The sequence below is a fragment of the Canis lupus genome, chromosome 11 (assembly GCF_048164855.1).
Source record: "Canis lupus baileyi chromosome 11, mCanLup2.hap1, whole genome shotgun sequence".
NCBI lineage: Eukaryota > Metazoa > Chordata > Mammalia > Carnivora > Canidae > Canis > Canis lupus.
The window spans coordinates 13,622,529-13,650,413 of record NC_132848.1 but is presented as its reverse complement, the minus strand read 5'-3'; the positions used below and the strand labels follow the sequence as shown (position 1 = coordinate 13,650,413).

At 42.5% G+C, this 27,885-nt stretch overlaps 2 protein-coding genes across 4 annotated transcripts; one reads left to right on the top strand and one right to left on the bottom strand.

Annotated features, from left to right (window-relative positions):
- Positions 1-1,271: 1,271 nt before the first annotated feature.
- On the bottom strand, positions 1,272-27,707 carry CCT2 (chaperonin containing TCP1 subunit 2). 3 transcript variants are annotated; one of them, XM_072843229.1, is made up of 17 exons: positions 27,540-27,707; positions 26,455-26,529; positions 26,270-26,335; positions 24,997-25,108; positions 24,399-24,475; positions 24,171-24,283; positions 23,162-23,364; positions 21,237-21,337; positions 20,903-21,030; positions 18,793-18,896; positions 15,799-15,918; positions 15,278-15,406; positions 14,984-15,087; positions 14,614-14,713; positions 13,318-13,459; positions 1,989-2,038; positions 1,272-1,618 (listed from the first exon to the last, which is right to left on the bottom strand). In XM_072843229.1, the coding sequence occupies exons 1-17, from the start codon at positions 27,540-27,542 to the stop codon at positions 1,524-1,526; spliced, it is 1,722 nt and encodes a 573-aa protein (XP_072699330.1). In that variant the 5' UTR covers positions 27,543-27,707; the 3' UTR covers positions 1,272-1,523. The 3 variants fall into 3 exon arrangements, with proteins under 3 accessions (XP_072699330.1, XP_072699332.1, XP_072699331.1); XM_072843231.1 differs by lacking the exon at positions 1,989-2,038 and having other exon boundaries at positions 1,470-1,618; XM_072843230.1 differs by lacking the exons at positions 1,272-1,618; positions 1,989-2,038 and adding an exon at positions 9,263-9,547.
- On the top strand, positions 2,334-5,115 carry LRRC10 (leucine rich repeat containing 10). Its single transcript, XM_072843241.1, has one exon. The coding sequence runs from the start codon at positions 2,479-2,481 to the stop codon at positions 3,316-3,318; it is 840 nt and encodes a 279-aa protein (XP_072699342.1). The 5' UTR covers positions 2,334-2,478; the 3' UTR covers positions 3,319-5,115.
- Positions 27,708-27,885: the final 178 nt, after the last annotated feature.

Here is a 27,885-nt window from a genome sequence, read left to right as displayed (position 1 = left end):
CTTGGCTCAGGTCATGATCTCAGGGTCGTGGATCGAGCCCCGATGGGCTCCACGTCCCCTGCTCGCACACACTCTAAGTAAGTACTTGCTAGAAAAAAGAGATTTACGTGGCAGGTGTTCTGAGAAGAGCCAGTACACGCAGAGCACCTGGCCCAGTGCTTAGCACCTAGCAAATCAGTTACAAACACTAACCGGTAGCGGTCAGCGTTCTCGGTTTTTCCAGGCGCAACCAGGCAGCTGCCTGAGGACCAGCTGTGGTCACCGGGGCCCGGGTGAATACGGAGGCAAAGCCCAGGCCCAGGCCCCGGCTGGTTACTAGAGGCCGAATCCACAAGGCAAGGAGGCCCGAGAGAACAGCCTTTGACCTCCGAAGCGCAGGAAGCCCAAGGACGTCCCGCCGCCGGCGGGGAGGGGACCGGGAGGGAAGCCGGGCAGCGGGCCTGCACCACCTGCCTCGCGCGCAGCCCGGCACAGCGGCCACTCACCAGGGAGCCCTTCTGGGCTCCGCTCAGTCTCCCACGAGCACCTGAGCAGTAGAGGCCCTGCAGGAGGCGACCGTGGCCCAGGCTCCCCCAGCAGCCCTCCCAACCAGCCGAATGGCAAGCAGGCTGATGGACTGTTTTAAAACAGGTTTAAAATCAATGTAATTTAATAAATAAATAAATAAATAAATAAATAAATAAATAAATAAATAAATAAATAAATAAATAAATAAATAAATAAATAAAATAATAATAATAAAATAAATAAAATAAATAAATAAAATAAAATAAAATCAATGTAATTTAGGGCAGCCTGGGTGGCTCAGCGGCTTAGCACCTCCTTCAGCCCAGGGCATGATCCTGGAGACCCAGGATCCAGTCCCACATCGGGCTCCCTGAGTGGCACCTGCTTCTCCTCTGCCTGTGTCTCTCATAGATAAATTTTTTAAAATCTTAAAAAAAAATAAAATAAATGTAACTTAGAAAAAAGCCATTCAAACAGTCCAAGAGGGCACCTGCAGAAGGACGGAAAGGTCAGGATTCCTATCTCCCCCAAACCTTCGGGCAAAGACTCCCCAGAGTTATGTCTCGGAGAGCTTTTACACATATATACAGGGATCTGTACTTATTTCTTTCACAGATGGGCTCGTGCCTCCCCGCCCCCCGACTTCATTCATTTACCCTGAATATCTTCGCATATCGGTCGGTGTAGATTTACCTACTTATTTTCAACAACTGCTCTATTTATTCATATTAAGATACTGTGACAGATACAGACACTCTCAGAGCTGGGTACCTTAACCGGAGTGAGGTTTATTTCTCATCTATCTAAATCCAGTTGGTGATAACAGGAGACGTGTTCCGATCCTGGCGCCTATTTGGGGATCCGGGGTGACCGAGGCCCTGCCGGCTTCAACGTGTGACTTCCACACGGGGGCGTCTAAGGTCACCCTGCGGTGTTGCCATCCGGCAGGCAGACGGGGTGGGAGTGGAGGAAGGCAAGCTTGGTTCTACATGAGCCAGGCCTAGAGGAGACGCGTGTCACTTGTGCCCACATCCCGCTGGCAAGGACCCTTGTGCCCGAGGCTGGCACCAGGAAATGTCGGGGCCGGACAGCTGCTCCCTACGGCTCGACACTGTGGAAGAGGAGCACAAACCTTCGGTTGGCCACTACCCCAGGCTCCGTGCAGACGCACCGTAGAAATACATCCTTCAGGAGCCTGGCGTCCCTCTCCTCTCTCTCCTGCTTTTCTCCTTGTCCTTTGTCAAAAGGCAAACTGTGAAACTGTGGAAAACTATTCCCTGGCTGAGCACGTGCACTGCTTCAGATCCACGGGGGAGGAAGGGCGCTATCAAGGGAAAGGCCCTGAAAGATGCGTGTCCGTGACCCCAAGACACGCGTGAGGGCCCACGCGTGCTCAGGCCCACGGTGGCGGGGTGCTCGCTCCGCCTGTACGAGCAGAGCTGCAGGCTCCCAGGGCCCCAGCGGAGGCTGTTTACACTTACGGTGCCTCGGCATAACGGAACACGGGTGGTTAACATAATTGCGTAGATACCTGCAAACACACAAAAATACATCCATACGTTATAAAGGTTAGACTCCCCAGCGGGGTAAACGAATTTTTTAAGATAAACTGGTGACTTGGGGGCACAAAGGCTGGGGGATACGCATGAGCGTGGGCACAGTACTCAGCCCTGGGGAACAGGCCGCTTTCCTCCGTCACACCGTCACGTATCGGCCAAATGGTTTATCGTTGGTAAAAAAGAGTGGTGCTATTTTCAGCTTGAAAGGAACAATCCAAAAAAAAAAAAATGTAGATAAAGGCGGCTGGGGCTCAGGTCCCTGAGAGCGAGTACGTGAGGCTGGCCTGGGCGGCCCAGCCCGCGTGTCGCGCCTGTCACCCAGCACTCAGGGGGCTGTCACGAGCACCCCGCGGTGCTGACGGGAGCCGCCCGGTTATAACGGGGGAGGAGGGTGGCCTCAGCACGGGCGGCCATGGGCGACGCCCTCAGGGCCCTGGCGGCCTGCGTCCCCGCCGACTGCTGCCGGGGCTCCGGGGCCAGAGACCCGCGGGACATGCCGCCCGACAAGACGGTGGACCTGAGCGGCCGGCAGCTCCGCCGCCTCCCGGCGCACGTGTGCTCCTTCCGGGAGCTGGCCAAGCTCTACCTGAGCGACAACCGCCTCAGCAGCCTGCCCCCCGAGCTGGCGCAGCTGCAGAACCTGCAGATCCTGGCCCTGGATTTCAACGACTTCAAGGCTCTGCCCCAAGCGGTGTGTACGCTGCAGCAGCTCTGCATCCTCTACCTGGGCAACAACAAGCTCTGCGGCCTGCCCGCCGAGCTGAGCCGGCTGCAGAGCCTCCGCACCCTGTGGATCGAGGCCAACTGCCTGGGCCGGCTGCCCGACGTGGTGTGCGAGCTGGCGGTCCTCAGGACCCTGCACGCCGGCTCCAACGGCCTGCGCGGCCTGCCGGGCCGGCTGCAGCGCCTGCGGGAGCTGCGGACCATCTGGCTCTCGGGCAACCTGCTCACCGACTTCCCCGCCGTGCTGCTGCACATGCCCTTCCTGGAGGTCATCGACGTGGACAGGAACAGCATCCGTCACTTCCCCAGCCTGGCCCACCTGTCCGGCCTGAAGCTGGTCATCTACGACCACAACCCTTGCAGGAACGCGCCCAGGGTGGCCAAAGGTGTGCGCCGCGTGGGGAGGTGGGCCGAGGAGACGCCGGAGCCCGACCCGAGGAAGGCCAGACGCTACGCCTTGACCCAGGAGGACAGCCAGGAGGGAGAGGCACCTGTCCTGCCATCTCTGCTGCTTTCTCCTGGCTCCTGACAGGCTTCCATGTGGGTCAAGGCCAAGGACGGAGGTCCAGGCACCTTCCCGAGACCTCCATGTGGGGCGCAGGGGCTTGCTCTGGGCCGCGGGGGGCCTCTGCCAGCAGGGGCGGAGGAAAGGCCTCAACTGCACCAAGGAGTGGACGTTTGTGAGCAACAGCTGCGTGCTACGGGGAGCAGAACTTCTCTGCAAGAAAGTCGGCCTGGCCAAACAGGTATCGTGGGACACTGAAGAGCAAGAAGGCCTGGGACGTCTTGTCCTCCGCTGTCCAGAAGCGGCAGGTCACGAAGCTCATGAACTCCTCAAAGAAGGTATTTATTAGGGATTCACCGGAGTTCTGGTGGCCCTGCTCCAGCCCCTCTGCGGGTTATACTGGGTTTCTATGAATGGCCAAATGTGATCTGAAAGTATTACCAATTCAGGCCATGTACGAAGGACGCCTGTACAGTCAGGCTGACGGAGCTTCTCCCCGGCCGTTCAGTGACCGCGAAGACCCTGATGAAAAGGCCTCCTGGTGGTCGGGCTGCCACTTGCCACTTGCCGGCGGCGCATACTGATTTAGCTTGCTCTCCCTCCGGGGCCTGGCCCGAGGTCTGCCCTCCAATGCTTACTGTTCCTACAATGCCAGGAAGCCTGCAGAAAGCAGAAGGCCTCAGTGGCAGCATGGTCCCGCTATGATCAAACCTGCTGTGACCTGCCTGCCTCCGTAGAGCAGAGGCCCCTGCTTCACGTTAACGAAGCCGAGCTGAGCTGAATCCCTTCGTGTAGGGAAACCACATTTCCAGAACCGTATTAGGATAAAGGTAGTAGGTGAAAAAGGTCTACTTGAAATGAGCGTCTGGAAATCGGAGTTGCGGGTTGTGGTGTACACAGGGCGCTTCTGCCTCCAGCCTCAAGCCTCCCAACCTTTGTTGTGATTTGGTTTGATTTTCATAGATTGGGTCTTTTGATGGTCAGTGTAGAGCTTAGATATTTTGGCCATGTTTTTAAATGTGTAAATTAACGACCTTTTCCTCTTTCCACAAATACATCAACCTTCAATATACTGCTGTCGGCGGGTGATTTAGTAATACAGTCCTTTATGACCTTGGACCTTTCCGCCAGGGACACAAAACATGTCATCATAACTAAAACAATGTGTGTGTAGCTTTTATTTTGTGTGTGTGTGTAGCTTTTACAGTTACTTTTGCCATAAAGCATCTTAATCCAGCAAAGTTTGGTTCTAAAATGACACTGTAAGCAGACTATTTTCGTATGCTTTCCTACTATAAATACTTCTTGCTAAACCAGAGGAAGAAACAGTTCCTTATCACAATCTCTACTGCTACCTCCCAGTCTGTGGAGTACCTGCAACCCAGCGATTAGACTGCCAACAGGTCCCTTTAATCATGGATGTAATAGGTTGTCAAATAGTTAACTCCTTTAGTAACGACTCCAGATTCCCATTAGGCAGCCAGGATTTATAGTTTCTTTTCGCAAGCCTGACTGGAAAGAAACTGCACTCGGTTGATGCTAGGAACCTTATGCCAACAGAACTGCCTTCTGAGCTGTATCTACACTCAGCTTTATAGATGGATTGGACTTTTTTTGACCCTGTCTTCCTCTTCCCAAGATTAATAACGGGTCCACCTTTTCCCACACACCGATAAGCTACAGCCATGAAACAGAGTGAAGCCAACTAAGCTAAGTGGTCTGAATCAAATGTCAAATTATAAACATGTGGCACACAGTCAAGGGGTTTTCTAAAATAATATGGAACAAACATTTCTCAAACAATAAAGTGTTCACCACTGACTCTGTTATCCAAAAATGTTTTCACTATAGGATTTCAATGTTTTATTAAGTAACCATGTAAAGCATATTATTTTTTTTCATGTAAAGCATATTAACATTTGAAAAACCCCGTTTTCATAATAGAAAGTTAAAAATGGGGGAAATGAAGCACTGAAACCCAAAATGCGATGCAGCAGAGAAAAATCTCTTTCCAATTTTTTAAGATTTGAAAGAGAGCATTCGCATATACACGCATGAGGCGGGAGCGGCAGAAAAGAGAATCCTAAGCAGATTCCCTGATGAGTGTGGAGCCCAACACAATCCTGAGATCACAACTTTAGTGGAAACCAACAGTTGGACACCCATCTCACTGAGCCACCCAGGCACTAAAATCTGTAACATGGATTTTATGGAAATGAACTAAGTTTTCTTTTGTCCCCAAATGCAACATCATGGGGGTGCCTGGGTGGCTCAATTGGTTAAGTCCTACTCTTAATCTCAGCGTAGGTCTTGATCTCAGGGTAGTGAGTTCAAGCTTTGCATTGGAGCCTACTTAAAAAAAAAAAAAAAAAAAAGGAACATCACTAACAGTTTGCAATTTCACATTTAAAATAGCGGGGGTGGCGCCTGGGTGGCTCAATCAGTTGAGCATCCAGCTCTTGGTTTCAGCTCAGGTCATGATCTCATGGGTTGAGATGGAGCCTCATGCCAGGGCTCTGCGCTCAACAAGGCTCTGCTTAAAGATTCTTTCTCCCTCTGCCCCTATCTAAAATAAATAAATCTGAAAAAAAAAAAAAAAAAGGTGGGCTTATGCCCTAAAAATCAACTACAAATTTTAGCTAAAAGCACGTTATCAACTATACAGTAACTTAGAAGCAGTGTAGTATGATGGCTGAGCCTTCCTCACTATGGGAGTTCAAATCCCAGCTTTGCCATTAACTGGTCATTTATCATCTCTGCACCTCAGTTTGTTATTCATCAGTAAAATGGTAAATTTCCACTCCCAAGGGCACTGTAAGGATTAACCAAGTTACTGTGCAAAATTTGCAAAGAACAGTGCCTGGCAGGTGACAGCTAATATTTACGTAACATGTTCCTTTACTAAGTATTGTACCATGCAGCACAGTACTTCTATTCACAAGCAGAACTCCTTGCCTGAAGGCAAAAATATGAGGACAATGGGACAAAAAGGCCTTTTCTGTCTTGGTAAAATTTTCAGCATCTGTGGTCTTGAAGAACTAGAACAATGCAGTGAGAAATGTTTCTGGCTTATCCTTAGGGAAAACACACCAACATGATTACCAAGGATTTATTTTTAAATTTCTAAATGAATATACTTTGCCCTTTTCCTACATTACTTTAGAATCTGCAAAATCACCAAAGTACTTGAAAATGTGAGACTGTTCCTTGACAGTAAACCCATGTACCATGAGAGGCAAGAGTCACAGGACTAAAGACATGGCTGTGTGTCTGCTAGACAGGACTTTCTACCCCTTTGTCACTGTATATATATACCTTGTAATCTCACCACCGTAGAAGGGGTATTAATGCTATTGAAAAAATTAAGTTTACAGGCTTTTCTTCCTTTCTGGACTACTTCTGGAGAAGAGAACAGGAAGCAGAAATTTACCTTTGGATCATCAGTTGTCTACTGCAATACTACCAGGTTATCGGATTTTTGGAGATGTGATCATGCACTGAGCCCACAGGGTTAGGGGACAGACTGACACTTTTGAACACCACTGTTGGTCAGGTACTGCCTTCAGGTCTTGTGTAAATCAATTCATATAATCGTTTTAATACCCCTTTGAAAGAGGTGTTAGGTGCTGCTCAATTTAAAAATAAATCTGCCCCCCCGCAAATAAATAATAAATCTGATGGGCGCCTGGGTGGCTCAGTTGGTTAAGCATCTGACTCCTGATCTCAGGGTTGAGTTTGAGCACAGTACTGGGCTCCACGCCAGGCAATGAGCCTACTGAGAAAGAAAAGGAAAAAAAGAAAAACCCGAACTTGTTTGTTCTTATTCATTTTGACAATATGAAATGTTCCATAGTAATTCTGATTTTAAAAAGTAAAAAAAAAAAAAAAAAAAGTCAAGTCCTCTTTACATTTCTGTTGATGTCCTAATACACTGGAGTAGGTACAAAACAAGGCAGACTTTAGAAAAGGACTCTGCACAAGAGTATTCTGTTGTCTTTTATCAGTCAAGGTCCTGGCAGGAAAATGCATTCATCCCACAGTTCATAAGGAGAGACCTTAACAGAGGACCTATTACTAGATAAGACTGGGGAGGTGGGGGTGGGGAATCAAGATAGTACCCAGACAACCAGATAGGAATGTTAAGAGCAGCAGTCATCACCATAAGGTTAGAGGAACAGGGAACAGAAATGTCACCCTAATCTAATAAGAGCTAAAAGGCATGAAAAAAGGGGCTGTCAAAGTCTAGTGACAGGTCTCACAGGGGTGCAGCCATTTCCAGAGACAACACAAGCAGGAAGGAGGGATTCCCTATCCCAGATCCTGCCACTGCCCCTGCAGTTCCACCACAGGCAGCTGAGAGGCAGTCAGCGAGAAAAATGGGCCGATGGCCTCCGAGCAGCCAAAGAATGGATCCTGGCTTGAGGACAGGAAAAGGAGAAGAAACAGGATACAGATTTTCCTTCAAAGAAAAACTGAAGGCCACCTAAAGATCCTAAGCACACAATCTTTCATGTAGCTACTGTTAACACACATTCTAAACCTCTAATTCCATGGCACAAAAGTTTTGTGAAAAACTCGCTGCTTCCGTACCTACGATTTCTGAGTTATAAGGAACTCTATTCTAAAACTGTTATAGGAATGAGGCCTAGCTTGGTATTTACATTTAGACATTAAAATTTGTGAACTTGAGATAGTCTAGGTTTATGGCAACAGCGTAATAAGGGCTTCAAAGGATATGAATTCAAAGAAGGGAGTATCTTGGATGTGACAATGAAGATGCCATGTCTCATGAACGCTTACTTAAGATCACTGGAGAGAACATGCTCAAGCATCCTTGTAAGTAAGATCTTACTCTAGCTATTTAGTACTCAAGACAGATGTTCAAACCCACTTCTACTGAAACCTTTATAAGTTTTCTTGGTCGTGACAAGTTCACCTGTTCCATCTCAGGTGTGGGGATGAAAATGGATGTTATGATGTGATAAAGTACTTAAAAAAAATTCAGTACAATTCTTTTTGATCATCTCAGGAAAAGTTTCTCCTTTATGTGAATGTTGGAGGACATATACTAATATCGCAAAGAAAACCAAGTTTCCCCAGTTTTAACAGCTTCTACCAAAGTTATACTACAATGTTAAGACAAACTTTTCAGACAAAAACAAAACAGGACTGGGGTGCCTGGCTGACTCAGCCGGTAGAGCATGCGACTTCTTGATCTTAAGGTCAAGGGTTCAAGCCCCATGTGGCGCCTACCTTAGAAAAACAAACACAACCAAACAGGTCGTTTTATCCATGTTTCTTAGAAAACCTTTTTGCTCTATGGGAATAAAATGTCTCCCCATTAAGGTAGCAGAGGTACCCTATAAAACCTCAACCAACCTACTGCTGGGCTTTCTCTCATTTCTTGGGCATTCTCCTATACACTGATGAATAATCTCTGAATCTAAATTCACCTTTAAACCATTAATTTTACATGCCTATCTTTATCACTCTCGAATCCATTTGCCAAAAACAATAAACCCTAACACAACAATCAACAATGCTTAAATCTAACCACATCCATTTTAAGAGAATATTGCCTTTTTAAAGCATCAAAGATGCTTGAGAAGCAGCTTGTAACAAACGACTTTTAAAACAGGACCCCTTCAAACTTGAACAGAATCCATAATTATTTTCTTCTATGTAAGAGAACAGTATTTAGACTACCCAAAATGGAGAACTAAACCTTTAAGATACTTTTACTAAACAAAATTAAACACTAACAAAGGTTATATACAATTACAAACCAAGAGAGTAACCTGTATTTATCACATCTAACTTGGACTGGACAAGATCGTTATTTCAAAAACATATAAGGTCAATCATTAGTTAAACCAAACAACTCCATAGAGTATAATCGTTTGTTCCCATTAAATAATTAGAAATGATACAAAAAAAAAAATGATACAAACCACTAAGATAAGAACAATTAATCGTTCAAATTTTTATTTTGATGCACAGTATGAGAAACAAACTTTTAAATCATCTGAATCTTATGGAAAATGAAACAGCAAATAAATTAGACCCATGTTAAAATAGAAGGTCAGTTATACGTCCAAACTTAAGGATATAAGAGCCACAGATAAACTTCGATTCCACAGTCTTCTTTGAGAGGTCGAAGTCTTTCAAACACACCTTTGCTATGAACTAACTGGTCCAGAGCTCAACAGCACATGGGAATGTTTAACAGGGGTGGTGATCAGGGACACGTTTCCTGCAAGTATTATAAAACAGACACTTAAGAAAAACGCAATGGTAAAACTGAAAAGCAGGACTGTAACCAAAGGTTTACATTAAATACAAACCCATCTGGAATCCTCAAACCATTAAAACCGATTCCCTATAACAAGGATGTTTCTACCTCATAACTAACATCCCTCAATTATTACTGTATTAGTAAGAAGCCATTACAAAATCTGTGGACTGTGAAGACCTATAAATATTTAACAATTCTCAACTTCTCTAAACAACTTAACAAATACACGTTCTTCCCAAAAAAAGGCTAATTCATGTTTTCAACTAATGTGTTAGTCATTTTACTAAATCAAAGACAAAGACAGTTTACTCTTAACCAGAAGTTGTAAAATGACAAGGCTTTGGGCATCTAGATGAACATCTCTGGATCACTATCCTAAACGAATGAAAACAAATGCCAGCAAATAAGCTAGAAAAGGGTCAGACAACTCACTCAAGTATATCGACAATGCCTTTCACATACATCTGAGATTTTAAACTTTTATTCTCTGGTGAGAAAATAATGAATCTCTCAAGAAGGTGGCATGGCAGGTGTACTAGAGAATTTTTTTACTTAGTGCCTATGAGAATTTTTTTACTTAGTGCCTATGAGAATTTTTTTACTTAGTGCCACTGCTTCTAGAGAATTTTTTTACTTAGTGCCTATGAGAATTTTTTTACTTAGTGCCTATGAGAATTTTTTTACTTAGTGCCACTGCTTCTAGAGGCAAGTACAACAATCATTCTAGAGAAGCAGAAAAAGCATACAAACAGATCCAAAGAGCAGCATACTGGGACCATACAGAAAAAGATCTTCAGGACACCCGGGTGGCTCAGTGTTTGAGCGTCTGCCTGCAGCTCAGGGCGTGATCCCAGGGTCCGGGATCGAGTTTCGCATCGGGTTCCTTGCAGGGAGCCTGCTTCTTCCTCTGCCCCTCTCTCTGTGTCTCTCATGAATAAACATTTTAAAAACCTTAAAAGATCTTTAACCCTGAAGTTTTATGGGATGACTACAGGACGCTGAAAAACATCGGTAACAGAAAAAGTTCTCCAGCAGCTGTCACAGGTCAACTCCGGGAAAACAAGTCCCCTGGAGGTAAAATATGAAGAGTCCCCAGAGTCCAGTATGTTTGAGAAGGTGGAGTTAAACACAATTACTCAATGTTTCTTTACTGCAAATTACTGAGATCGTCTACCAAATTTAATAAAGACTTAAACCACTAAAACAGTGACAGCTGGGATGCCTGGGTGGCTCAGCGGTTTAGTGCCTGCCTTCCGCCCAGGGCGTGATCCTAGAGTCCTGGGATCGAGTCCCGCATCGGGCTCCACCCAAGGAGCCTGCTTCTCCCTCTGCCTGTGTCTCTGTCTCTCATGAATAAATAAACAAAACATAAATAAATAAATAAATAAATAAATAAATAAATAAATAAACAAACAAACAAACACATACATACATACAGTGACATCAGCTCAAACGAGGTATTATCGTGTGTACTTCAAATGTGGCTGAGGGTACCAAGTCACTGCAATGAGTGGGTGGCAGACCTTGCTGCCAACCCAGAAAACCTGATAGACCAGTTTCCTTTTGCTATCATTTTGCTTAAGGACAGGATATGGGGCACCTGGGTGGCTTAGCAGTTGAGCATCTGCCTTTGGCTCCGGTTGTGATCCCAGGGTCCTGGGATCGAGTCCTGCTATCAGGTTCCCCACAAGGAGCCTGTTTCTCCCTCTGCCTGTTGTCTCTGCCTCCCTGTCTCTCATGAATAAATAAATTTTTTAAAATCTTAAAAAAAAAAAACCCAAACAAGAGCAAACAACCATACTTAACCAACTTGCTGGCATAATTCTAAGAAAACTCTCAACTTCTCCTTCCCTCACCAATGTTCCATTCCAAAACACAGGCACTCCTCATTACCCTACCCTATCATAGTACCAGGACCAGAGAATCTTCAGATTTTTCAGCCCAGTTTTCCTTCCACTATACCACAGTAGATTTAAATACCATTTCCCCTTTTCTCTCTATGTCCAAATCGCTATTTTCTCCTCTTTCCTTCTTCTGATAGTAACAGAACAGCTGCCATTCACAGGAAGAAAGCCACTGAAGTGGGCGCTACCGGGTTCCGCACAGAGAATCCTTGTGACAGAGTCCATTTAAGGTGCAATCTCATAGTGCTCCTCCTACTCTCCTGTTCCAGAAACGAACTCTCCGTGCTCCCATCTAAAACCAAGCCCTCCTCCTGTTCTCCCATTCCTCCTCGCAGCCACTCAGCGGGCTGCCCCCCCTCCTGCATCCATCACCCCCAGAGATCACTCCCACCGACAGCACTGAATGCTCACTGTAGAGACCCATATCCTCTAGCTCCCATTCACAAGAGACTCCCCGAGAAAGCAGTTTATACATACATTTCCTCCAATTCTTCCCCTGGCCTCTGTTGAACCTAATTTAGACTTGTCCTCTCCACTCCACAAAACTGCTTGTTAAAAATACCAACGGCCTCTTTGCTAAATCAATCTTTAAGGTCAATTTTCAGGCTTTATCTTACTTATTCTTATCACCGTGGTGATCACTCCCCACCCTTAAGCACTTTTTCATTTGGCTTTTGAGACACACATTTCCTGGTCTTCCTCCTACCTCAGTGGCACCCACACCCCCAACCTTTCAAATTCTGTATTATGGAAAATTTCAAACATACAGAGATTGTATAAAGAATCCCCATGTATCCATTACCCAGTTTTAATAATTATCCTTTATCCATACTTTTATGTTCCTTTTTAGTGTCCTCTGCCAGTTGCTCTGAATCTTCCTAAACTTACTACTGGAGCTCTCAAGTGTTCAGTGCTTAAAATCGCTTTCTTCCTTTAGCTACATTCCCTCTTGGGGACACAATCAGTCTCACGGCTTTGAATGCCACATGTAGGCTGACAACTCCTAAACTTAGCAATCACACCTCAAACTTCTCTCCTAAACTACAGACTCAACTACCCAACTGCTTTCACAATGGAAAGCTCAAATGTCCAAGTCTGACACCCCCACCCTCCTTCCCAAAGTCTTCTGCATCTGAGATAAGAGAAATTCTCACTTCTCCAAGAAAAACCTTGGATGAGCCTTCATTCCCTTTCCTCTCACACCTTATATCCAAACCATAATCAAACTTAGCTGGCTCTACTTCAAAATCTTTTACCAACTCTTCTCACCAACCTTACCTGTATCTACTGGTACAAGCCACCGTCCTCCCCACCCATATCCCTGAACCACGGCCACTGAACAGGCAAAATTAACGTTTTTAATAACTACTAGTAAGAACAATTAAAATTATTAACTGCGGTGATCCTAGGTGGCTCAGCGGTTTAGCGCCTGCCTTTGGCCCAAGGCGCGATCCTGGAGTCCCGGGATCGAGTCCCGCATCAGGATCCCAGCATGGAGCCTGCAGACTCAGCCTGGTGAAAAGACATTTGTTCTTACTACTACAGCCCTTCACTCCCAATCTGGTTTTGACCTTTTCAAGCCTGGCTCTTGATGTGACCTTTCAATCCTGTGAGCTCCTCTATGTCACCCATACCTCTCTCCTCCTAAGCTTTTCTGCCTTAAATCTAAGAGTTGTGACTACGTATTTTAAATAACATGCATAACATTTTAGCATGCATAACATTTTAGCTACGCAGAAATGCCTTTTTCTATCAACTACAATTACCAAATACAATCATCTATTTGTTGCTTCCTAAAAACTGTTCATTAAAATGCTACAATACCTTGGTGCTGCTTTGATAATGTTGTCCACACGCAGAATCACCTCTGCTGCTTCAGCTGCACTCAAAAGAACTTGTCGCTTCACTTGGAAACTTTCTGTTATACCCAGTACTGCCATATCTCCGATGGTACCTTCCTTCATATCTGAAGAGAGAAAGTAATGTACTAAACAACTACAGTTTTAACTAAATTTAACAAAAATATCCCTAATGATATACAACAAATAAAATTAATCTTGTTATGAAAAATGAGATTACAAGACCACACTACCCAATTTGTTAGAGAAATTTCATCAACCTAACTCAAGCCTTTTAGAAAATGAAAATGTCAATTATTGGATCATCTGTATTAATGGAAGACAACTAGGTCAGGTAATGGAAATTTTACACAGAAAACCCAATCACCTGTTTTATTTTTTTTATTTTTATTTACTTATTCATGAGAGACAAAGAGGGAGAGAGGCAGAGACATAGGCAGAGAAAGCAGGCCCTATGCAGGGAGCCCGATGCAGGACTCAATCCCGGGAATCCAGGATCACGCCCCGGGCAGAAGGCAGGTGCCCAACCCTCGAGCCACCCAGCTGTCCCCTGTTTTTATCTATATACACGCATGTATGTGTGTATATATGTACACGCGTATATATAAAATTACTGCAAAAAATGCGCTCATCACTAATTACCATGGATTCTTAAGAACTGGAAGAGAATTCAAAAGCCATCTACTTTTCCTTTTAGGAGAATGCAATACTTGACTTTTTGACAGATATTATTCATTAGCTCTCTCTTCTCCGGTGCAGAATTATCTATCCTCTATGACTGCTCCTATGTCTTGGACAGTTGACTGGGAAATTTTTCTATTTGAATTATTAAATCTACCTCTTTGGTCACTTTTATCTATGTATCAAAGATCTGAGAAAAAAAAAAAAAAAGATCTGCACTCAAGAATGTCTCATCTCTTAATAAGTTTCCCAGTGAGATTAGGATTTAATGTTGATTATACTCTAAGAAACTTAACAAAGTTTACATTTATTTCAGGATATTAGTACTATTTATGTATTTAAAATCCTAGCCACCACATAGTAAACTAATTACAAGTCTTCTAACTAACTCTATAACCCCTTATGAAGAACACTCCTGAGAGTGCTGAAAATAGGAAGTTAAACATTCTCCTAAGATATGTAATGGTTACAGAGGCAAGCACCACAGGAATCTTCTCTATGGTTACCAGAATTCATCTTAAAAAAAAAAAAAAATTTGTTATTACCCTTACTTATTACAGGGTTCTAACCGACTTCTTACCCAGGCCAGCAGTTGTGTTGCCTTCACTGTGGGCAGCTCGCAGCTGGGCCACCAGGTCTGCACTGTCGTAGCCTGCGTTATCAGCTATGATAGTTGGCAGCTATAAAGTGAAAAAGACAAATGGTAACCATTTGTCATTTACTTCCACCTAGGACTTTTAAAAATCATACATTTATATGCAACGTAAAATTGTTCCCTTTGTAATTACTACTCATCATAAAGATAAACTACAGAATCAAATTTAAGCAGTGTGAACCAGTTTTTTCTTAAAGCCAAAAACACAAATGTGTCCAAAACAGAAAAATGTATTCATTTAAAAAACCATCAACACTCACAAAATTTATAAATTCAGATCTCTTTATCAACTTACCATTCTCAGTGCTTTAGCATAAGACTCCATCGCAACAGCTTCTTTGCCTGGTGTTCTACTGGCAAGCTGTGTCACAGCATGAGCCATCAGCATCTCAGAACAGCCTTCAGATTAAAATGAAATTCCAGTAAAATATGATGTTTAGTTATCTCCAACAAACTCAATTACTGATTTTCCTTCAAACATGTAAAATATTTTAAAATTAAGTATAAATGCACTATATATATCATATCATTATAGCCAAAACATTCACTGTCTTTATAAAACATGGTTTAATACTTTTAAAACACTTACCTCCTCCATACACTGTTCTAGAATCCTTCACAGTTTGGGCAAGAACACAAAGAGCATCATGCAAAGATCTTTCTGCTTCATCTAAAATCTGTTGAGTGGCACCACGCAGAACAATGGTACAAGCTTCACCTGAAGTTAAAAAATAATATTCTTAGGTCACTGTGAATACTTAGTTACATAACAGTAAAGAGTTTGTCTTCTATTTATGCAGATACTGGTTATGATTACTACTTGATTTAAAAATGAACATGTCCTCGGCTGTTATACATTCTTTTTTGCTAATAATCCATGTTCACAGTAATTCTAAATTATCTAGAAAACAATCATGTTGAATACACACTGTTCACAAAGGCAAGGTTAACATGAATCTGACCTCAAGAGACTGAAATTAACATGCATCCTATGCTTCTCAAGAACTAAGACACATCACATTCCACTAAACATAGTAACTATTTCTTTTAAATTCAATGGAGCCTATCAAAGATTTAGGAACCTAAATCAGGATCTACATAATCACTTACCAAGGGCTACCCCAGAAAAGTGGATAAGTTTATCTTCTCCAATCATGACTTCCTCAATAAGCTTGCAACTTCCAAGCTTCACTAGTTCTGGGTGGTCAAAGGTAGAGGCAATTTCACCACCTATGAACATGAACATATGTTAGTTAAACACACATGTTTAAAATTTGTTTTCTAACAAGAACTAATGAACACATTTAAGTTGACTGCTTACTATATACCAAGCACTCTTTTAAGCACTTCACATAAATTGACTAATCTTTATACAAAAACTCTCATGAGAGATATTACCCGATACAAAATAATAAAATTGAGGCAAAGAGATACTTAGCTTCTCATTCAAGGTTACATAGCTCAAACAAAAATATGGTGAAGCTGGGATTCAAATCCAAGTACTCTGTTTTCAGACTTACCTGTGCATACTCTATTTCCATAAGCTTAAACTGGGATTTTAACATTTACTGTTAAGCCTGAATTTAAATTCAGATTCTCTGTTGAATCTGGTCTAGACGACTAGTACCCTCATGATCCAATTTCCCAAAATATGAAAGTATTTGACTAGTTCATTACGTCAACGGATGTAGACATTAGAAACTGCTTAGAGTATCAGAAACCTGCTAATCATCAACTGAAATCTCAGAAAGCCCCTGTAAGACTTAGAAAAAGGGGAGACCTATATTAAGAATTTCCCAGAGCAAACCTCATGAGGTGTCAAAAAAGTAAATGTATCTTGGGGCGCCTGTGTGGCTCAGTCGGTTAAGCATCCAACTCTTGGTTTTGGCTCAGGTTATGATCTCAGGGTCATGAGATAGAGTGGTGTGTCAGGCTCGCACTCAGTGTGGAGTCCACTTGTCCCTCTCCCTCAGCAGCTCCTCTCCCATGTACTCGCTCAAATAAATAAAATCTTTTAAAACAAAAACTAAATATATTTTATTGCGTCTTATTTCTATTCCTATTTTCCTTCCATCTTCCCTGGTGTAAACTGAAAGGTTCAGCCATTTCCTTTTCTGGTTTTAACTGTAAAAGTTGTTTCCATCTTAAAATCCTTTTCTCTAAGTTTATTACTCTTTTAATAAAGCAGATTCCCTCTATCATCATCAACCAACCCTTTTCATACTCCTTACTGTTAAGTCTGAATTACTGATACTTGACATCTAATTTACAGAAAATTTATTAAAAAGACTCAGATCTTTCCAACTCAGCTGATTTATACTCATCTGTACAGCTGAAGCTTGACTGGTCTGCACCTGAGCCTGCTATGTGTTCTAGATAGACGCAAGATATTTGGGACACCACACCCCCAAAATGAGACTAATTTGGCTGATGAGAATTTTCACTTAGCCACATCTGAGAAAATATTTCTAGACATTACGAGAGCCAACTTCACACACCTTGACAACACACAATTTAAGAATGGGAGGAACCACAGGGTTAACGTTGCATTTGGTTGTGCTTGGCGCAGTGAATTTTCTTCTGAGTGTATGTGGCAATGTATCAAGTCGATATCAAACTTATCCCATGAATGTGCTATCATTAACGTTTATTTCTTATGTCGTATCTTTTAATTTTTTGCCTTAAAGGAGAAATTACCCCGTAAATTTTATCACCTTAAGCAAGTGATAGATATGTAATGGCTCTTAAAGAACTCTTTAAGTATGGGGATGCCTGGGTGGCTCAGTGGTTGAGTGTCTGCCCTCAGCTCAGGTCACAGTCCTGGATTTCCAGGATCGAGTCCCACATCGGGCCCCCTCCCCTGCAGGGAGCCTGCTTCTCTCAATCATGAATAAATAAATAAAAATAAAATCTTAAGAAAAAAAAAACTAGAAGTACGTTAATGGCTTTTTTTAAAAAAGATTTTATTTATTTATTCATGAGAGTTACAGAGAAAGAGAGAGGCAGAGACACAGGCAGAGGGAGAAATGTGGGACTCGATCCCAGTTCTCCAGGATCATGCCCTGGACTGAAGGTGGCGCTAAACCACTGAGCCACCCAGGCTGCCCCCCTAATGGCTCTTAAAGAACTTTAATTAAAGTAACCTCTCTTCAAAGTAATTAAAGGAAAAACATCTCTTTTTAGGTCAGAAGACCACACTTCTCAAAATATTAAGAGCGGATTAAGAAGTTACTCTGAAATGAAACCAATTCTACCCTTAATAATAATTAGCATACTTCTAATACTCATGGCACTCGAAAACTGATTTTATATCTCAAAACCCTCTTCTTAATTCTCATTGCAGGATCCCAAACCAACTTTCCAACCCATTCATTCATTTTCAAAGCCCTGAAAATTAGAGAATAAAGGCTGCAAAACGTAGTCTTTCAAGGGCTACTTAGTGGTTATTTTAAAAACTACTACTACAATAAAAAGTCAAGTTGCTCGTTGTCATTTTGATGTCAGACATTATCTTACTTTTAAACAAATTTCTATTCCACACAACTGGGATTTTCAAACTCATACCTCTATTGGAGTGTATCACACTATACTAACTTTTCATTATTCATTGCTGGATTGTTTCACATGTAGTTCAACATTACTTCCACAAATTTAAAAAAGTTAACAGAAATAATGTTTAAGCACTGGACCCACACTCTCTGACACAGTCAAGTGTTCAGTAAACGTTACTATTATAACTTACTGCAAAGGGCACAAAGCATTTGAGACTCAGCACTAGAAATAAACAAATGAATAAACTAGATAAAACTTAGTCCTTAAGGTTTAGTTTTAGACTAGGGGTAGAACACTGGTCCTGTGCGTTTGTGAGAAAAGACCTATTATCTTTAAAACAATGCAACAAAAAGTTACCTATAGCTATAGCAAACATGGCAGATAATTTGGTTATCTAAGGATGTCAAAAAACTGTTTCTGAGAATAATGAAGATATTCTCAAGTTCCTTAAAAAGTATGTCTTTGTACTCTGAACAGTGTAAATTACATATATTAACATTCAATAAATCCAAGAGTGATTAATGTTCGAAATTAATGTCTTTTTTCTCCTACCTGTAACAAGAGCTAGGCGTTCCACACCTGCAAAATCTGCATGTTCGATAGCCATAACACCAGCAGCACCAAAGAGCTGTTCAGGGTAATTGTAAATTAACTGCCTATAAATAAAAATGTTCAAAATTGTTACTTCACAAGGCTAAAAAACATGGAACCATTTTTTCCTTACCAATAAGGAAATACAAATTAGAAATCCCCTATCTTCCCTATGCAGTAATTCATAAATTATATAACTTAACTGCAATAGCACTGCAAACAGATAGTTTTTTTATATTGCTATTGACAGGATAAACCGGACCATAATCCTGAAAAGCAATGTAACAGAAATCCATCAAAAACCTATCAATGCTCACATGCTTTAATTCCACTTCGGAGGCTCTACAGTAAGAAAATGAATTTAAACGTTAAAAATCTTTAATGAAGGGATGTATAAAAATTTTTACAATCAACAGCAAAACCTGCCAATGACTCAATGTCTATCAGGAATGTGTTTGTGCAAATCACAATTTACCAATTATGAAAGCTTGATATTTTAAGTAAAAGTTTATACTGTTAAGTCAAAAAAAACAAAAAAAGGCAAGTTATAAAGGCCTATGTTCACAACTAAGTGAAAAACTGGAATTAGAAACCACACATACACACACAAGTCGGCTTAATAAAAATTTCAGGAAGGTTAGACCTCAGATTGTTCCTATTTTATCTCCCAAAATGAGCATGTTATTTTTATAATAGGAGTAAAAAGGACACATTTAGAAGTTTAGAACTTAAAAAAAATTTTTAAACAAATAATCAGTGTAAGGGTCTCCTCTGGTTGGCTCAGTTAAGCCCCCAACTCTTGATTTCAGCTCAGGTCATGATTTCATGGCTGTGGGATAGAGCCCCACATCAGGCTCCACACTGGGCATGCAGCCTGCTTAGGATTCTCTTTGCCCCTCCCTGCAAATATTTGATTTTCCATCAAATATTAACTGTCAAAGTTAACCACTGCCATTTTATTGCTAGGAATATGCTGTTTCTCTTGGTCTTTTCACCATTTAAAACAATCCAAAGGATTTAAGTAGAGAAAATTAGACAGAGACCCTGAGATAGGAATGAGCAAATAGTTCAAAGCAGTGGGTTCAGGCCGCCTGAACCTGGAAGCAATTAGAAGACTTTCTACCCAAACTCCAGCCTGGGCTTCTGGAGCAAAAGGGCGACATGGTGAGTACCGGACTCCTCTACTGCCTACTCTAGACCCTACTGCGAGGTGGCACTCACTACCGTTGGATCCTGGGTATGTGGTCCCGTAACATCAAGGACTCAAAGATGGAAGGAAGCTGGCCAGAGAGGCATGGAAGAAAGCTGTGAGTGAGTGCCTACCTCCTGGACACGGATTCCGTGTTATGCTGCCTCAGACCACTGGAGTGGATAGACTTTTTTTTTTTTTTAAGAGTCATGACTTTTTATAGTCTTTTCTAGTTTTACTGAAGAAACTTTTCTATTGCCTTTGGGGGAAAACAAAAATCTACAGACACTTTAGATACTAACAATTAAAAGTTCACAGTTTACACATACTTTCATACAAAAAAAAAGACCTAAAACTATTACTTTTCATCTCTTCGTTCTTGTTTTATTCCTTTGCTATTGGTTTTTGGCTACTTCAAACTCCCACCACTTAATATGGAATTGAATCTCTTCACCAGGGACGTCTGGGTGGCTCAGGTCATGATCCCTGGGTCCAGGGAGCGAGTCTCACATTGGGCTCCCTGCGTGGAACCTGTTTCTCCCTCTCTGCCTGTGTCTCTGCCTCTGTCTCTAATAAGTAAATAAAATCTTTGGGGAAAAAAAAAAAGTATCAAAAAAAAAATCTCTCTACTACTATATGTATACTATAGCCCAAGACTAAAATATAACTGCCAGAGCAGAAAACTTATTAATGTAACAAAGCTTATTAAGTATATTAACATAAAACAGTACCATCATTGTGATGCAAATGCCGTTATAAAATTCTATTTGAAAAAAAAAAAACAGTTCCTAACAACATGTCACTAATATGAAGTATTTCCGTCTTTGCAGACAAAAACCATTTATTAGATTACAAATATTGTTAGCAAAAGCGCATACAGACCTGTTAATAAAGCAATTTATCCCATGCTTAAGAATACGTTCAACTTTCTCCTTCATTTTTTCCTTTTCGGCATGTTCTATTTCAGCAACCTTTGCTGTAGAATCAACTCTTACTCTGGAACCAAATATCTAAGACAAAGAAAAGCATAAACAGTAGGATCACTTTCTTTTACTTTTAAGAGTCCCACAGCAAAAACATTTTTATGTAAATACACTAAAACGACATATTTGAATACATTCATATATGTTTCTAGGTTTTTTTAGCGCAACTCATTTTGAGCCAGAGTTTATAAAGCAGCTAATAATTAGAATTCCAAGAAACATAGTGAACGTACCTTTATTTTGTCTGTATCCATACCAGTATTTGCAATGAGAATTTTAGCATTTTCAATTCGCTTTGGTTGATTTACTCCAATTTTTTTATCCAACAGAAAGCCTACAATAGAATGTTGTAATACTTCAAAATATGTTGATAAATCTTTATGTCTGCTTTATTAAGTTACTCTTTCAAAGAACACATTTAAGTTCAATTCCCAAACTCCTAGAACCTATAAAGCTTTTCACTAAAGCAAGTGATCATAAAAATCAATTTAGCAGGTGGAAATCTTAAGGGCACAGCACAAATATTAAGAATAAACATAGTATTTTGAAACTTGTTTCACATGTAACAAAATATGCAGTTGTGGATTGTAATATAAAGCTACTAAGTCCACTTTCATTAGCTTAAAACCAACCCAAGAGAAAAATGGTGAAGATTCAGGAAAACAAGGTATTGCTAGAGATTACTAAACTTTTTAAAGAACTGAGGCTGGTGATAAAATTTTAAAAAAGAAAAGAAAAAAGCGCATGTACAATGGAGTCAGACAAACCTAGCCCCAATCATGTCCATGCTGCTTACAGGCTCTATGTGTGCAACCTTGGACAAATTAACCTTAGCTATTCATGTGTAAAACAAGAGTTATCACCACTGGCAAAGATTCTAGTTTCCAGCCTATGGGCCTGTGATTTGGAATTCTCTTTCCAGGCTTCCTTTAGATGCACACATAACTTTCACCTTTTTAAGCCATTACCATCTTGAGTTTTCTGCTCTATTCAGATGAACCTAATTCTCAATCACTGGAATCGATACCATGAGGAATAAACGACATTTTAAGCAAAATTTGTATTAGAATACTTGTACAGAACACTCAAAAATGGTAGCTATCCTGTTTTCATCACCTTTCCTCACCATTAGCCCCTATTAAAAATGCTACACAGCCCTTGCATATAAATTCAACAAGAGTATTTTCAGAATTGTTACTCCCTTGAAATAGAGACAAATAACATACAGTAAGATCTGGAGACAAATCACTGGTAAAGCTGTTTCTCCTCTATAGAAGAGAATGCTTACACATTTGATAAATACAATATAAAGATGTTTCGGGGTAGGGGGATGGGGTAGCTGGGTGATGGGCACTGAGCAAGGCACGTGATATGATAGGCGCTACATGTCATATGCAACTGAGAAATTACTGAACACTGCAAATGAAACTAATGGTGTACTACATTAGCTAGCTGAATTTAAATTAAAGGTATTTTGAGGGATCCCTGGGTGGCGCAGCGGTTTGGCGCCTGCCTTTCGCCCAGGGCGCGATCCTGGAGACCCGGGATCGAATCCCACGTCGGGCTCCCTGGTGCATGGAGCCTGCTTCTCCCTCTGCCTGTGTCTCTGCCTCTCTCTCTCTCTCTCTCTCTCTCTCTCTGACTATCGTAAATAAATAAAAAAATTAAGAAAAAATTAAAAATAAAATAAAATAAAATAAAGGTATTTTGAAAAATTCATACTCTAAGAACAAAATATGTTATTACTAAGGAAATTGTAGTTGCTAAAACATTTATTACTTTTTAAGAAAACCAAGAACTAAAACTTCAATACCTACCAGCTAAATGATACGACTTACACTAACTTCCTGGAAAAAGTGCCATTTCAGAATAGCTTTTATTAAAACTGTAATTTCTTTACTAGAGACTGCAAGAACTTCAAGGTATAAAGTGAAACCTTTGAGATTATCAAAGAAATGCTGGCATGGTGTGAAATGAAGCACACAGTTAAGTATGAGAAGCGGATTAAAAAGACAAAAACGGTTGCAATATGATTTGTACCCTTCAAGACTTTTCTGGCTTTGTAAAGTGTCACTAGTCCCAACGAGCTAAAAAGATTCACTATTTATCCTTCAACACCTGACGAAAGCCTGTTTTCCCATATTCAACACACACATACCTTCATCTAAATAGGAATCTGCCAGACTTCCTCCTAGCTTCTTGATGACATGAATTGCCTCCAGATTACCAGAACCTTTCAGTCTGAGAACAGCTTCTACGGCTAACTGAGTAAAGTGGTCTTTGTGATGAGTAAGAAGTTTTGAGGACAATGTTGTTCCCGCAATGTTCATTAAATCTTGACGGAACTTAACTTCGTCAGAACTAAAAGAAAGAAAAAAAAAAAAAAGCAAAAAGACTCATGCCTGTTTTTAAAATGCTTCTCCAAAGATATCAGTCCTATTTTTTTCTTCAAAATTCATCCAAATACTTGTCAAAAGATAATTTCACCTCAGTCAGGGCTCTAAGCTTTGGCAAAAGAATTAAAGTTCACCAGCAATCAAGAAACGCACAATTAAAGGATACTACACCTTCCCCACCAATCTGGCAGCACACCAAAATAGAAACACAAGCAGACAAAATAATACCAAATGCTTCAAGAACACGGATAAATGAGTATTGCTATACAGATGCTATACAGATTATCGAGAGTGAAAAATAAAGGTTTTCTAGAGAATTATTTGTAAATAAAAATGTCTTAAAATACACATATACATTTGAACCCAACAATTACACTTCCTGAAACATTTTTCTGGTTAAGAGGTTTGTCACAACTGTTATCGTAAATCTTAAATTTATCAAAATACAGATCTCCAACTCTAGATAGATAAACTATACTATAATCAAATGTTTACCTGTTAAAATATTGAAGAAAATATTAACATTCAGAAATATGCTTATTATTCAATTAGTTAGAAGCTAAAAAACCCTCTACACAATGACTCTGTGTTTTGTTTTTTTGTGATTTTACATTCTGGAGTGTAATGTGGGGATGTTTTGTTATTGGGACAGGATGAGGCAACAGGGTCATGTTTCTGTATGCTCTTCACTATTCTCCAAACTTCCTGCATCGAGCATCATTTTGAAAAAAATGTTAAAAGTTTAAAACAGTATTATTTTGGTATACTGACCCATGATCAACTGCAGAATTCAACAGAGCCTGTCTTGCTGCCTTTGTGGCTTCTCTCCAACCCGCAATGATGGTCTGTGGGTGAATCTTTTTTGCAATCAAAGTTTCTGCTTCCTATTAATAAACGGTGGAAAACATTCAATAGAAAACACACAGAAAGAACTCAACTACTTCTGATACAAGAGCAAAAAACAGTAAAATGAGGTTAAAGTTGCTCAGATACCCTTACCCTTAGTAATTCTGCTGCTAGCACAGTAACAGAGGTAGTACCATCACCAACTTCATCATCTTGAACCCTTGACATATCTAGAAGTAAGAAACTAGTTCGTAACTCATTTATATTTGATATAAATGCATTCTGAATTACTTCTCCATAGCTTACCTAATTCTCCAAACATATTGACTACTAACCTCAATCTCACTTATCTAGGTTTCCTCACTGGACAAACTCTTTAGAGATTCTCAGCCTAGAAATGTTTTATTATTAATTGCATGGCACTTCAGAAGCTTTTAGTTTACTAATGGTAGTAATTAAAAATTGGACATCAATTAACTGAAAAGTAGTCAATAAAGCCTAGTTAAAAATCATTTCAGGGGCGCCCAGGTGGCTCAGTGGTTTAGCACCTGCCTTCGGCTCAGGGCGTGATCCTGGGGTCCTGGGATCGAGTCCCGCATAGGGCTCCGTGCATGGAGCCTGCTTCTCCCTCTGCCTGTGTCTCTGCCTCTCTCCGTCTCTCATGAGTAAATAAATAAAATCTTTTAAAAAATAAATTAAAAAAAATGTGTTTTAAAAATGGTAAAAAAAACTTTATCACTTTCAGACTTACCAACTAAAACTTTAGCTGCTGGATTGTCCACACCGATGTTTTTTAGAATAGTTGCACCATCATTAGTTACCATAAGGGAAGCATCTCGTCCACTGCTTAATAGAATTTTATCCTAAAAGGAACAGATTTGATTCAAGTTAAGATACAAACACATCTGGAAGAATGTATGGGTCAATCAGTACTCTCATATTCTGCTAACGTGTAAATACTCTGGATGGCAATTTGGCAAAAATCCAAATTTTTCCAGTGCATACACTCTGTAAGCAAACCCTGGTGTTTGTCCCCAAAAACACTCAAACAAGGAGACATTAACCAGGTTGTTTCAGCACCACAATAGCAAAAACAATGGAAACAAACTAAGTGTCCCTCAATGTGGTTTAATAAATAGAAAATACAGATTATCTATACTAAAAAGGATTTTCTTAAAACCTACAGAAAAGGGGCAGCCCGGGTGGCTCAGCAGCTTAGCACCACCTTCAGCCCAGAACCTGAACCTGGAGACCTGGGATTGAGTCCCACGTTGGGCTCCCTGCGTGGAGGCTGCCTCTCTCTCTCTCTCATGAATAAATAAAATATTTTTTTTAAAAAAACCTACAGAAAAAGTACACAAAGTAGTATCTTTAAAGAATACATGTAACAAAACACATAATAGGCGCCTAAATCTATTGGGAACATTTACACCCAGATAGAAGAATGGTTGTCACTGGAGAAGGGATTGAAGATGGTGGTCTAAGGGGCTTTAGTTGTATCAGCACTGTTCTGATTTTTAGGAAAGAGAACCTATCCATGTCTTAACATATATAAAAGTTAATTTTGAAGTTTAAAAAGCATCCCCAGAGGGACGCGTGGGTAGCTCAGTGGCTAAGCATCTGCCTTTAGCTCAAGGCATGATCCTGAAGTCCTGGGATCAAGTCCCACATGAGGCTCCCTGCATGGAGGCTGCTTCTCCCTCTGCCTGTGTCTCTGCCTCTCTAATGAATAAATAAAATCTCAAAAAAAAATTTTTTTTAATTTTTATTTATTTATGATAGTCACACACAGAAAGAGAGAGAGAGAGAGAGGCAGAGACACAGGCAGAGGGAGAAGCAGGCTCCATGCTCCGGGAGCCTGACATGGGATTCGATCCTGGGTCTCCAGGATCGAGACCTGGGCCAAAGGCAGGCGCCAAACCGCTGTGCCACCCAGGGATCCCCCCAAGAGGGAGTTCTTAAATAGATTTCCAACAACGGGTCTCAAGCAGCATCGAACCATACGGATTCCTTGTTGTCCTTACCATGCCCTTAGGTCCTAGGGTGCTCTTCACCAAGTCTCCAATAGCAATGGCACCAATAAAAGACGACTGGAATAATTAAAAAAAAAAAAAAGATAAAGAAATTAGAAGTAAAAATCAATCTTACAGTCTGAAAATTCGTAAAGTGCAACAGCAAGACTTTTAGAGAATGGGAGAAGGCAGCTTACCAGCCGAGCCGTCTCCGCTCTCTCTTCATCAGCTCCAGCCTTGAAGATGTTCACAGGTGCGAGGGAAAGGGACGCCTGAAAGAAGAAGAAAAAAAAAAATCAACAATCAGCTTGAATACCAATATTTAACGCGTATTGATGCATTCCTGCTAGAAATACGTGTAGGCATTTAAGAGGTCAGTTCACGGCAGAAGCGCACTTCGCACTTCTCCCAGCAAATGACGTTGTGCATCACCCCGGGGCGGAGGTCTGCGGAAGCGGGGACGAGGGGCTGCAAAGCTGTGTGAACGAGGGGATCTGCGGGCGCTCGCCCTCCGGGTAAACATCACAGCGCGGAGGAGGGCTGTGCAGGCTGAACACGGGGCAGCCCTAGCGCCGCCTGCGGCCCGGGCCGTGACCCCGGGGTCCCAGGATCGAGTCCCGCGTCGGGCTCCCAGTGGGGAGCCTGCTTCTCCGTCCGCCTGTGTCTCTGCTTTAATCAACAAATAATTTTTTTTTTTTTTTAAAAGGCTTGGGGATCCCTGGGTGGCTCAGCGGTTTGGCGCCTGCTTTGGGCCCAGGGCGTGACCCCGGGGTCACGGGATCGAGGCCCAGGTCGGGCTCCTGCGTGGAGCCTGCTTCTCCGACTCTCTCTCTCTCTCTGTGTCTATCATGACTAAATAAATAAATAAATCTTTAAAAAAAAAAAAAAAAAAAAGGGTTAAGGTGGCTTTGAGGCCGAGGTAGGCAGGAGCCTCCATCTGCGCCCGCGGCTCCACGCCCCGCCCCGCCCCGCCGAGGAGGGCGGGGCCTGCCGCGCCAGCCCGCCCCGGGCACTAGAAGCTTCTCCGCGCGGCTGAGCCCGGGGCCTCGGGCCCTGGGAGCAGCCGAGCCCGCCCGAGACGCGGCACCGAAGCCCGCACCCCCCCCACCCGCGCCGGGAGCGACGGAGGGCTCGGCCGGCGGCCCGCGCCATGCGCGGCGGGCGGCCTCGCGGGACGGACACGAGGAGCCTGCGGCGACGGGAGGGCGGACGCGAGGGGCGGCGGGGGGCGGGGGGCGGGGGGCGGCGGGGGGCTTGGGCAGGGCCGCGGGGCCAGACTCACCATGGTTCCGCGGCTTCGGCACACGCGCTCGCCCCTCACGGCTCACGCCCGGGACCGGAGGGAAGAGAAGCCGGAAATGACGGCACACGCTCCACCGCAGGGGGCGGGGCCCGGCCGGCGCGCGCCGCTGCCGCCTGGCGCCGCCCTCTGGGCCAGGGCGGGGAAGCCGTTGGGAGCGGAGGACGGCGTCGGAAACGTAGCACGTCACAGGGAGGGGGCGGGGCTTCGGCTCACGCTCCGCCCCCTGCGGCACCGCCCACTGGGGGCGGGGCCGACGTCAGGGGTGGAGCCCGCGGCGAACAAAGGGGACGCCGAGCCTCGCGTTGCCATAGCAACGGAGTTTTCC

Bases quoted from the DNA above. Each gene is read 5' to 3' on its own strand.
- LRRC10 (XM_072843241.1), top strand. From the start codon at position 2,479: ATGGGCGACGCCCTCAGGGCCCTGGCGGCCTGCGTCCCCGCCGACTGC.
- CCT2 (XM_072843229.1), bottom strand. The intron at 23,365-24,170 runs GTCAGTATACCA...TCTTTCTTTTAG, and splicing joins AATTCTGCAGTTGATCATGG to TTCTGACGAAGTTAAGTTCC. The intron at 13,460-14,613 runs GTAAGAAGTCGG...TTCTCTCTTCAG, and splicing joins CAACACAACTGCTGGCCTGG to ATATGAAGGAAGGTACCATC.